Source organism: Cricetulus griseus, chromosome 3 (genome assembly GCF_003668045.3).
Source record: "Cricetulus griseus strain 17A/GY chromosome 3, alternate assembly CriGri-PICRH-1.0, whole genome shotgun sequence".
Taxonomy (NCBI): domain Eukaryota; kingdom Metazoa; phylum Chordata; class Mammalia; order Rodentia; family Cricetidae; genus Cricetulus; species Cricetulus griseus.
This window is the reverse complement of record NC_048596.1, coordinates 200,156,425-200,168,022: the sequence shown is the minus strand read 5'-3', so window position 1 is coordinate 200,168,022 and position 11,598 is coordinate 200,156,425. Positions and strand designations below refer to the sequence as shown.

Genomic DNA, 11,598 nt, shown 5'->3' with positions numbered 1-11,598 from the left:
ACCATGATTGGCTCCATGGCATTTTGACTGCCATAGCCATTTTGGAAAATACATGCTACCCCAGCTGACTAGGAGTGGCCTATTCCCAAACACTGTGGTCAGTGGTCACTCGTGTTAACCCTATACCCTTGCTTAGCCCCAAGGAGGGAAATAATGACCAAAGAATGACCATTGACTCAGCTAGTCCTGATGGAACTTCAGAGGGCTTTAACCAGCAGGTGGGTGTGTTTCCTTGTTTTGTAAACTAAAGAAAAAGAGAACTTTCTGAAATTGGCCTTCTGGCTCAAAGGCCACAGACTACTTAGTGTCCACTAGATCTGGGCAGGAAGCCAGAGCTTTGACTCAGACCCCATTGAATGAATGAAGCTGTTTGGTACTGTCCTCCTAGCTATCCATTCAGCCCAAAGCAGAAACAAATTTATCCATCAGTTCATACTCCTCTCAGCCTTTTCAGTTATGAATAACTCATCCTCCCTGATAGTTTGATTTGTTTTGTGGTTTTTGTTTGGTTTTTTTGTAAAAGAGCAAAAGGATTTTAGGTTGGGCCTTCTGACTTCTATCCCTGAATGTGCAACTGAAATTGCTGCCTGTCTCTGAGCTCAGCATCTTCAGATCTCTGGGAGGAGTAAGGAGATATTGTGTGTTTTAGGGTTTCTGTTGCTGCGATGAAATGACCAAAACAAGTTGGGGAGGAAAGGGTTTATTCTGCTTACACTTCCACATCACCTTCACCATCAAAGCAAGTCAGGGCAGGAACCTGCAGGCAGCAGCTGATGCAGACACCAAGGAGAAACTTGACTCCCACCTGGTGACTTGCAGAGACTGCTTTCTTACAAAACCCAGGACCACCAACTCAGGGATAGCACCACCCACAATGGGCTGGACCCTCCCACACCAATAATTAATTAAGAAAATGCCCTACAGCTAGCCATTGTGGAAGCATTTTCTTAATTAAGGTTCCCATCACTCAGATAACTTCAGTTTGTGTCAAGTTGACATAAAACTATCCAGTACACTGTGCAATGCAAGCAGGCCTGGTGCAGGACTAGCCTTTAGAGATGGGACTCCAATTGCGAACTCTCAATATATATGAGGCCTTCTTTTTCCAGGTCACCCCTCCCCACCTCGCGCGCCTTAAACTCTCAATATGAATTCATATAGTATTAATTACATCCACAATTCCAGGCATTTAAGCTGAGGGGCCCGGTTCTGCTTTGGCTCCTCTGCCACCTCCTCTCCTATTCTCCACCAGGCGCCTCACGTAGTTGGTGCCCCACAAATACCTATGGATGAAAGGACCAAAGCCCTCGCAGCTTGTCAGTGCGCAGGAGCCCTAGACTGAAGTGGCAAGCTGTAGCCATGGGTCCGCAAAGGGCTGTCTGTGCTGAAGGGGTAGGGGTGTGGGGATGGGGGTTGTTGGCCAGGTCGGCAGGGGGCGCTCGAGGAACAGGGCGGGGCCGCACCTGTGCTGCAGGCTGCTAGAAATGGGGAGGGGACCGGCGCCCGAAGCAGCTGCGCGCCCCGCCCCGCGGACTCCTCCCCGCCGCCGCGGCCCCTTGGATGCTGCCCCGATGCGCTGCTCCCGAAGCCGGGACCCAGTAGTCTCCGGAGCAGTTGGGATACCCGGGCCGGCTCCCGCCGCTGCAGCCCACACCCCTCGCGGACCCCATTGGCCGCATGGAGTCTCCGGAGAGCGCTGGTCGGGGAGGTGAGTCCAATCCAGGTCCCCTGACCCCAGCAACAAACCCCAGCCCCTCCCTCTACCTACTGGCCCGCTGCTCCCGAGGCCTCCGGAGCCCGCCGGTCCGACTCAGAGCTAGGGGCGGAGGAGGGGGCCGGGCCAGCGCCTTGAAAACCTGCTGGGACCCGGCTCGGGAAGCGCAGACTGCATCTTTTCCCATGCTCTTCGAGCTCCGGGTTCAGGAAGCCTTGCTAACTGCCCTCCTAGGCGGTGGCGAGGGGTTTCGCCCTGAGCCCCTTACTAGCCGAGGCTGGGAGTGGGGGGAGGGGCGTGCCGGGACCGGAGTTAGGGTCTGGAGGGGCGTTCCGTGGGGACGATGCCACCGCTTGTTCACGCGTAGGCTTTGTTCGCCCCGGCGGCGAAACTGGGAGGAATGACAAGAGGCAGAAGGGGGCCTGGGGCTCCTGGCTGAGCTGGGGTTTTGGTGAGGTCATGGCGCATGCACCCGAGCTTTGGGTGCTGCAGGACAGCGTTGTCCGTGCTGCCCAGCTGCCACATATTAGGAAGGGAAGGTGTGAATGATATGTTCCCTCCTCAGCCTCTCAAAGCAGTTGGAGACCCTTGAGGGTTAAGGTCCTACCGCGAATCTGCCCTCCTTAGAGTCTGCCCACAGGCTGATAACAGGGAGGGGAATCTCTTAAAATCATCCCTACCCCTTCTCAGCTTTCCAGAAAGCTTTTCAGGGATCAATCGCTGTGGGAACTTGGATGTAACCTGAACAATCCTTCGCTTGCCTAGCCATGCCCAACATCTCTAGGATTTCCTGAAGGTCCCATCCCAAGGAGCCACCAGGTGCCTGAGAATTTGGCCTGCTTGCCATTCCACTTATCGATAGCCCACCCACACGATGGCTTCTTCTGAAGCCCTTGGGAGCTGTCTCCAAGCTGTCGTCTGTGTCTGCAGTTGGGAAGTAATGTCCTGTTTGAGAACCCTTACCCTCCGAAGCACCAGACACCCTCAGTCAGTGGGATTGGTTGTGCTCTTTTGTTTTTATAGAAGATCAGATTTCTTGATATTTAAAGTTCCAGGACCCTGGGTCTTCCCAGCACCAGCTCTGTGGGTACCAGAAGGTAGATGATTTGGAGAGCAAGGACTTGCTTGCAGAGCTCAGGGCTATTTTTGAGCTATGCGATGTTGGCAACCTGCCTGTGCCCCCTGAGCCTTGGTTAGCATGGCTGTCAGTACAGACAGCCCCTTGTATAGGGCAGTTTTTTTGTTTGTTTGTTTGTTTGTTTTTGTTTTTCCCTTCTCTGGAGAAAGGAAAAACTTGCCCAAAAAGCTTAAACAGAGATAGAATGAGTTGTTTCTGATTCTGATGTATAAATTACTGGCTGGGGGCCTCAGACACCGGACTCATTGAACAAATACCTATTCTCTGCAAGTACTGTGCCTGCTTGCAGAGAGGCAAAAACTAAGGGGGCTTCTGCTCTTGAGACCTCTAGCCAGGTTTTCTTGTCTGCATCCTGAGCTAGCAAACTCTATTTGGTGGCATTTCTTAAGGTCTCATGTGGGTGACTATGACTGTCATATCTGAGTTACACTTTGTTTTGGAGAGTGTGAGGCAAACACAAAAGCAGAGCCCAGTATGATGGTGGTCTGTATACCACCTGCTAGGATCATAGCCAAGCTAGCTCATACAGACCTTATCAACCTACCTTCAGTATTTTGCATCAAATCTACACTCGTTTTCATTAATAGCCACTGAAGAAACTATCTCCAAAAGATAAAACTTTAATAAAGTATCATTAAGCCAGGGTCTGACTATGTAGCGGTGGCTACACTGGCATTTGCTATGCAGACCAGGCTTGCCTCAGACTCTAGAGAATCCACTTGCCTCCACCTCCTGGGTGCTAAGATTAAAGGTGTGCACCATCATGCCAAGCCTAATATGCAATTTTTGTACCTAAATAATTTTGGGGGAGGGGACAAGGCCTCACTATATAGCCCTGGATGACCTGGAGCTCAGAGATAAACCTCTGACCCTTGAGTGCTGGGATTAAAGTAGTGCTTGAGTAGCTTGCCCCACCATGCCCAGCTACTAAATTCTTTCTTAAAAGTGTGCAGACCATGGAGTTAAAGCATGTGCATGAAAGTGTAAAAGGTTCCCTCCTTGAGAAGCCCTCCTGTGCCTTTGGGGAGCAAGTCTCTCTTTCTTCCTCATTTCCAAGGGATCCCCAGAGACTGAAGAGAAACAGAGGCTTTGGCCCTGCACTGGATGGAGACTGATGGTATGGATTCATGGAGAGAGATGCTGGGAAATGGGGCTCAGGTGGCCCCTACCTTCGAGACCATCTCTCCCTCCTGATGGTCATTTTGTTTACATTCTTTTATTCATACCATTAATTCATTTGTTCACTTGTTCAGTGGCATAAAGCATGGCCAGGCCTTTGGAGCACAGCAAGATCTGGGCCTAGTTTGCAAGTCACAAATGTACTAGAAATAGGGCAACAGCAAAGCATTATGTGACAAGTTAGCCCTTAGGAAACCTGGAAGGCAGGAAACGAGCACCACAGCGCCTATCTCCACCCACAGGGTAGGGTGGGGGCAGCAGCCCCCTAATAGAGATTGTATGGGACCAGAGCCAAGGGTCACTGTGGAGCCCTTCCCAGGGCATCAGACACCCACTTCCCTCTACCCTGTCCTGGGTGACTCCAGGAGATCTGAGCCCATTCAGCTATTCAGTATTTGACCCTGCCCTGGCCTGCCTAACATGGTAGCTCTGCTTCCTAACTAGGAAGATTTTGCTGGTGGAGAATCTGTTCCTTCTCCATACAATACCTTGCAAAGAAGGTGCAGATTGACCTGAATGGTTCTTAGCACAGCCATTTATTGTGGGGCCTTGGAGTCATCCATTCAGAGATGAGAGTCACTCATTCATTCATCCATTCATTCACAGGGATGGGGGTCCTAGGCTTCCTCTGTCCTGGCTAATTTTGACTTCTGGCTTCAAACTCATGAACCACCTGCTGCCACTTCCCAACTGCTGGGATTTTAAGTGTAGCCACTATACCAGCCTCAACATTGGTCAGTTTACTTGTTTGTAGACAGTCTCACTGAGCCCTGCCTCTACCTCCCACGAGCTGGGACTGTAGGCATGTACCACAAGAATGCTCTTGATGGTGACCATTCTATCTTCCTCATTCTCCTCCCTCAGATTTGGTTTAGGACAAAGCACCAGGATTTCCAGAATAAAGACAGAAACAAGGCCAAAGCAAGATGGAAAAAAACTAAAACTAGATACATGATGATGCTTTAAAGACTTTACAGATAACACTTGCCTAGTGTGCATGATGTTCTTGCACCCCACAAAAAGAGGCTACTGCATCTCATTGATCCTAAAATTTCATGGACAGAATATGAAAAGACAAGACTACTGGTCTTGTCCCAGGAGCTGAATCCTCATGTGATTCCAGGACCTCTAGTGAGGGGTGCAAGACAGGGGCCATACTTGCTATTAGCTAATGTCCTAGATGGGGTCCCCATCTCAACAAAACCCCAGAAAATAAAGGAAGTGGGAAAGTAGCAACATTTCTTTCCTTCCACTTGGACTGTGTCCTTACTGACCTCTCACAAAAATACAGATAGACACTCAGTTCAGAACCTTTCAGTAGTCCCCCCCCCCCAGACACACTAATAGAACCTACAGTTCAGAAGTCCACTAGTCCTGCACACAACTCTACTGTGCCTTCTACCCAGCCCCCTGCTCCTGAGCTCCTGGACCCATCTGAGATCCATACTCCCTGTAGGTCCTTTGCATCCGATAGGAAATGATTAAAGTGTTCAAATCTGCTGGCAACACATTCCATCAGGAAAGACAGGCTAGCCTGACATGCAGCTGTCGATAGTAGGAGCCTGGGCTGTGGCCTCCTCAGTTCAACTCTTGCTCACAGAAGCAGCTGCTCCTCTGTGTTCACTGTTCATCACCCAGGGCTGCCAAATCTAATCCCATGGGTCACCTGTGCATCCCAGCACAGATCCACAGCTCACACAAGGGCTTTTATCCACACTGAGTGTGAATGTACTCACTACTCAGTTACACACTGAGTACCTTCAAGTGGAGGTCAGACACACCACGAAGGACCTAGAAACCAGAGAGGAAAGTCTCTAGGAAGAGCCCTGGAGTACAGGGCAGGGAGGTAAGTACACTCTCCTCTGGGAAGATGGTAACTTAGGGGACAGGCACAAGGGGACACACCTAACTAGCTATTGGGATCTCTGGCAGGGGTGAGGAATGGTAAGGAGGCTGCTGAGGGGGATGGGATGGGAAAGGAGATGAAGGCTAAGGGCTCTGAACTACCCCATGGGAGAAGCTGCCAGGATTGTGTATGGAGATATACAAGAGTCCAGAGCTCCACTAAGTAATAGCTCCAAGCATTGGAAAGGAAACCACTAGTACTAGTGTGGAACTGAGGAGCACAGTCTCCATTCCAGCAGATCCCTGAGGGACTCTCATTCTCCAACAGAAAGTTGTTAAATAAGAAAACAAGCAATTCATTCTTTGAAAAGGACATTCATCAAACTGCAGTGGAGCTGGTAGTGAGGGATGATGGGATAGCAAGGATGCCACTTCCCACTTCACTTCTTTTTCTATTTGAGTCCAAATACTACAGAGGGTTTTTTATAAGGAAGTCAGTCCCCAACAGAAAAAAACAGAAACTCACAGGTGACCCGTCATTAAACCCTAGGCCAGCCAAAACATTGACAAACCTCAGTATACAGACAATAGAGCCTTATGCTAGCAAACCTCATGTGGAATTCCCATACTAAGAGCTCCTTGGAGTTGAAGTGCTGAGTAGTCTGTGGGCCTATTTGTCTGTTCGTCCACCCTCATGTATCCTTTGCCTAGTCACCCAGGGAGGACAGGACCTGAGAGGGAGAAGCAGCATCTCCACATCCTTGTCTAAGGCCATGAACCAGCCCAGGAACCCCTGACCACAGCAGAATGTCAGAGGACCTGACATGCCAACTCCTCATATTCTTCCCCACTAGCCACAAATCCTAGTCCTGGAGAGATGTGGGGGTTCCTATGAGTATGTAGGTGACACTATGTCTTTTTCTTTTTTTTTTTTTTTTTTTTTTTTTGGTTTTTCGAGACAGGATTTCTCTATGCAGCTTTGGAGCCTATCCTGGCACTCTCTCTGGAGACCAGGCTGGCCTCGAACTCACAGAGATCTGCCTGCCTCTGCCTCCCGAATGCTGGGATTAAAGGCATGCGCCACCAATGCCCGGCTTTTCTCTTTTTTTCAAGACAGGGTTTCTCTGTGTAGCTTTGGAGCCTGTCCTGGAACTTGCTCTGTAGATCAGGCTGGCTCAGACTCACAGAGATCTGCCTGGCTCTTCCTCCTGAGTGCCGGGATTAAAGCCATGCACCACCACCGCCCAACTGACACTATGTCTTGGTTGCAGAGATTGTTAAAGAAGTCAAGGTACCACAGGCTGCCCTGAGTGTTCCAGCTCATGAGACAGGGGACACTTGCCATACACCTGTGACAGAGGGAGAGGAGGTTGGCATCCCAATACCAGCACCGGGGTTCCTGCAGGTTACAGAGAGGAGGCGTAAGTATCACTGACAAACCCAGCAGCATAGAACCCCAATCATCAGGGACAAAGCAGCCAGAGTGTGAAAGGCAGCAACACTGCCTAGTGATGGGCAACTGTGCAGGCACTTATTCCATCTGCAAAATGGAGGAGCTGAGAAAGCTCTCCAGTCTGGAGTATGCAGAGCTACTGGGTCTCGGCTAGTATTGGCTTTACAGATCCCCAGCACTCCTGTAAAAAACAAACAACAATCGAAACTAAAAAATCCCACGGGGGCTGGAGAGATGGCTCAGGACCTCTCCAGAGGTGGCTCAAAACCATCTATAGTGCCCTCTTCTGGTGTGCAGTTGTACATAACAAGTAGAACACTATAAAAATCTTTAGAAAAAAATAAGCATGGTAGTACATGTTATAATCCATTAACTGGGGAGGCAGGAACAAAGAGAATCCCTGGGACTTCCTGGCCAGCCAGTATAGCCAAATTGGTTGGATGAGGATCCCCCGTCTCAAAAAGTAAAGCAGCAAACAACTGAGCTAGACACCTATCAGCTTTGGCCTGTACATATTATGAAAACACACACATGAACCCAAAGTGCCAGGTCACCCATGTGGGAAGAAGCCTAAGGGAAGAAACCCCTGAGGGTTAGTCCCCTCAATAATTGAGGCTGAAAGGTAACTGTCTCCTGCACCCCCAGAGCCTCTGAGCAGTGTCTCCTCTCTGGAGGTCCACTTTGATCTCCTGGACCTCACGGAGCTGACTGACATGTCTGACCAGGAGCTGGCTGAGGTCTTTGCGGACTCCGACGACGAGAACCTTGCCACTGAATCCCCAGCAGGTGAGGCTGCACATTGGCTTAGGGATGGAACCATATAGGAGGAAGTCTGGGGAAGTCCCGGGGGCCCCTGCTTAGAAAAACAAACAAACAAACTTTCCACCCAACTGTGTATTTAGTACTTGTCCTCACATTTCATCCCTTATTTACATTTTACATCGCTATTTCCCATGTGTGAAGGAATTTCCCTCCTGTCATACCTACTCCTTGACTTCTCCAAATGAACAACAGGAAGCCAAAGCTATTATCCTTGAAAATATAAACTTACGGGATTTGGGTTTTAAGTTAAGTCAAGCACAAAGAGAGGGGGACATTCACCAACCTGGGCCCCCCCTCAGATCACCTGACTGGCTAAACCTCTGGAGAGAAAGGGGTGCTATCATCTGGGACCGGGTATGTGGGTAAGACTGCAGCCTCACCATCTTCCCACCCTCTCCTGAACCCCATGCCAGCAGGGTAGTTCCAATCTCTATAGACAGAACATAGGGTTTGCCACAAATCCTTACTGGGGACAAAGCCTTCAGTCTCCAATTAAGAAAAAAAAAAAACTTTTTGGTTTTTCTGACAGGATTTCTCTGTGTACTCCTGGCTGTGCTAGAACTTACTATGTAGACCAGGCTGACCTCAAACTCTGATCTGCCTGCTTCTAATTCCTGGCTACTAGAAATAAAGTGCTGATTTCTTTTTAAAAGACATGGTCTCACTGTGCGGTAGTGGTGCACATCTTTAATCCCAGCACTCAGGCGGCAGAGGCAGGCAGATCTGAGTCTACCGAGTAAATTCCAGGATAGCCAGAACTACACAGGTGTTCTTGTCCCATCTCTCCTGCAAAATGGAGCTCTGCCTGACCCTGGTGGCATCCCTCTTTAGTTCTAGCCTGCATGTGTGTGTTGAGCCAGGAATGCCTGTGAAACCCTGTCTAGAAAAACAAAAACAAAAGACATGGGTGGCCTCACTATGTAGCCCCTAGTTGACCTCTCTTTGTAGACCAAGGAGGCCTCAAACTCCGGACACCCAAATGCTTCTACCTCCCAAGTACTGGGATTAAAGTCACCACCACACCTAGCATTCCAACATGTTTAAAAAAGATATCAATGTGACCTTCAGCTATCCACTTTGTGCTATGGGGTAGGGAAAGCAAAGGAGCTGAGCCCTGCCCCTCCCCCAACAGCTTCAGCTTCTCCCACCCCAAGTCAAAACATGCACACATGACCTGGGATAAAACATATACTAGGCAGCAAGGGCCTCATTAAAGTCAGTTACCATCCCTTTTCACTTTTCTTTAGAGACATGGTTTCACTCTGTAGCCTGTTGCCCTTAAACTTAGAGATCCACTTTTGTCTGCGCCCAAGTGCTGGGAAGATACCACCAGCCCCAGCGAGGCTCTGCAGATCAGCTGCTCGCATGCTTCCTGGAGGTTGGTAGTGTGGCCTATGTATATCAGGAGCTGTGGGCTCTGAGATAGGACAGCTACATGAAGGAGGACCCTGGCTCCACCTCACAGGTGTTCTTGTCCCATCTCTCCTGCAAAATGGAGCTCTGCCTGACCCTGGTGGCATCCCTCTTTAGCTCCACCTTCCCCTCAAGCCTGCATGTGTGTGTTGAGCCAGGAATGCCTATGACAGCTGTGGCTGAACAAGTAGAGTGGGGAGCTCAACCCCAGCCCAATTGTGCCTCTAGCCTCCTACAGCCTGCACCCTGGAGAGGAGGCTTAAGTCTCATGATGGGGGAGACTGTCAGGCTTGCAGGGCAACAAGCTTTACTAAGACACTTAGGAAGTCAAGGCTTTGGCAGCGTCCTATCAGGATCACATAGGGGATAGGGCAGATAGTCTCAAGACTTAACTTGAGCCAGGCATAATGGTACATGGCTTTAATCCCAGCACTTAGGAAGCAGAGGCAGGGGATCTCTGAGCTTGAGGGCAGCCTAGTCTATGTGGTAATTTCCTGTCCAGCCAAAGCTATATAGTGAGACCCTGTCTCAAAAAACAAATGAGAAAACAAAACAACTTAACCTTGACTCTAGTGACTCCTAGGGTCATCAGAAAAGCCCTTGTCTATCATATAAAATCTTCAATACAGTGGCAGACACCAAGAAAGCATATGTACACCCAGAAGCCATAGCAACAAGACTGGAGGAGCCACAATGTGGAGCTTCAGCCACCCCCCCTCCCCGTTTTACTGAATTTGAGACTGTTTTCTTACCAGGTCTGCACCCACTATCTCGAGCTGGCTGCCTACGGTCTCCCTCCTGGACAAAAGCAAGGGCGGAGCAGAACCGTGACAAACAGCCCCCAACTGACCCAGAACGGAAAGGCACAGTTGTGGACTCTTTCCTCACTATGGAGGGGCCCAAGGAAGATTAGCCCAACTCCATCTGTTCCAGAGTTGCTGAAGGGCTGGGCCAGACCACCATGATGGCAAATCAGGACAGTATTGACACAAAAGCAGCACTCCGTCTACTTCAAGACTCCTGCCATCACCTGACAGCAGGTCAAAGTCTGGGTGCCAGGCACAGGCCTCTGGGAACCCCAGCACAAGCACAGCCCAGTGGCCTTAGGTCCAGCTGGTTCCTGGACCCTGAATCAGGGATGACACTGTATGAAATCTCCGCCTTAGGATGAGAGAAGGAATGGAGTGGATAATGGTGGCCTCCATCTTCTAAAAACTTATCTCTAGGTTGAGACTTTTTATTTCTTGTGAGATTCCAAGTAGGTTCAAGGTATGGAGATCCAAGCACATGAGAGCTGCCCAGGAACCTGGAGGGGTGTATATCCAACCTTAGTTAGTGAGCTCATAAGCCCAAAGTAGGTTTGGTGGTCAGCCATGGGCTAGCTCTGCTGTCCAGCCAACTGGCAGGGACAGGTTACTTCCCTAAAATTTCCACTTTGACTTAAAATGTGCACCTTTCCTCTGTCTTGGGCAGGTACCACTGGTTTCCAGTCTCCTACCCAGGCTTGCTTCTCTTTGTCTGTGGATGTGACAGCTCAAAGGCTGAGAAATTACCCCTTGTCTTCCTTACTTCAGAACACCAAACCTCAGTGACAACACCCAGATTCCTCGGAGGGACAAAGTACCATCTCCCCATTCCTGTCATAAGGGCATATACTGTACCCATCCTCCACATCCCATTGCCTAGCTCAACCACCCACATAGTCTGTCAAATGCTCAGTTGGGAGGATGACACTGTGGATCTGTCTTGGGAGCAGCTCAGGGGAGGCAGGGCCAATCTAGCCACCCACTCTGCTATGAGATGTTGGACTCTCAGTTTAGACACGCTCAACACTACTTTCATGTGCTCAAAAACAAAACAGACTGCTGCTCTGACCATGAATCAAAGACTGGTTTTAAAATAAAGGTTTACTTGCTTTTTGTCCCCAGGCCAACCTGCCTCGCTGCCCACTGTCTTCTGAGGAAGACAAGGCTTTTGATCTTCATTTGCAGTGAATGCTACTGGGGAAAAAAAATGCCCTGGGCTTCTTCTGGG

At 49.7% G+C, this 11,598-nt stretch overlaps 1 protein-coding gene across 1 annotated transcript; it reads left to right on the top strand.

Annotated features, from left to right (window-relative positions):
* The first annotated feature begins 1,571 nt into the window (after positions 1-1,571).
* Positions 1,572-10,477, top strand: Dbndd1 (dysbindin domain containing 1). The gene is given in 5 exon segments (XM_027410581.2): positions 1,572-1,634; positions 1,636-1,708; positions 7,148-7,297; positions 7,975-8,115; positions 10,320-10,477. Coding segments are annotated over 5 exon segments (585 nt in total).
* Positions 10,478-11,598: the final 1,121 nt, after the last annotated feature.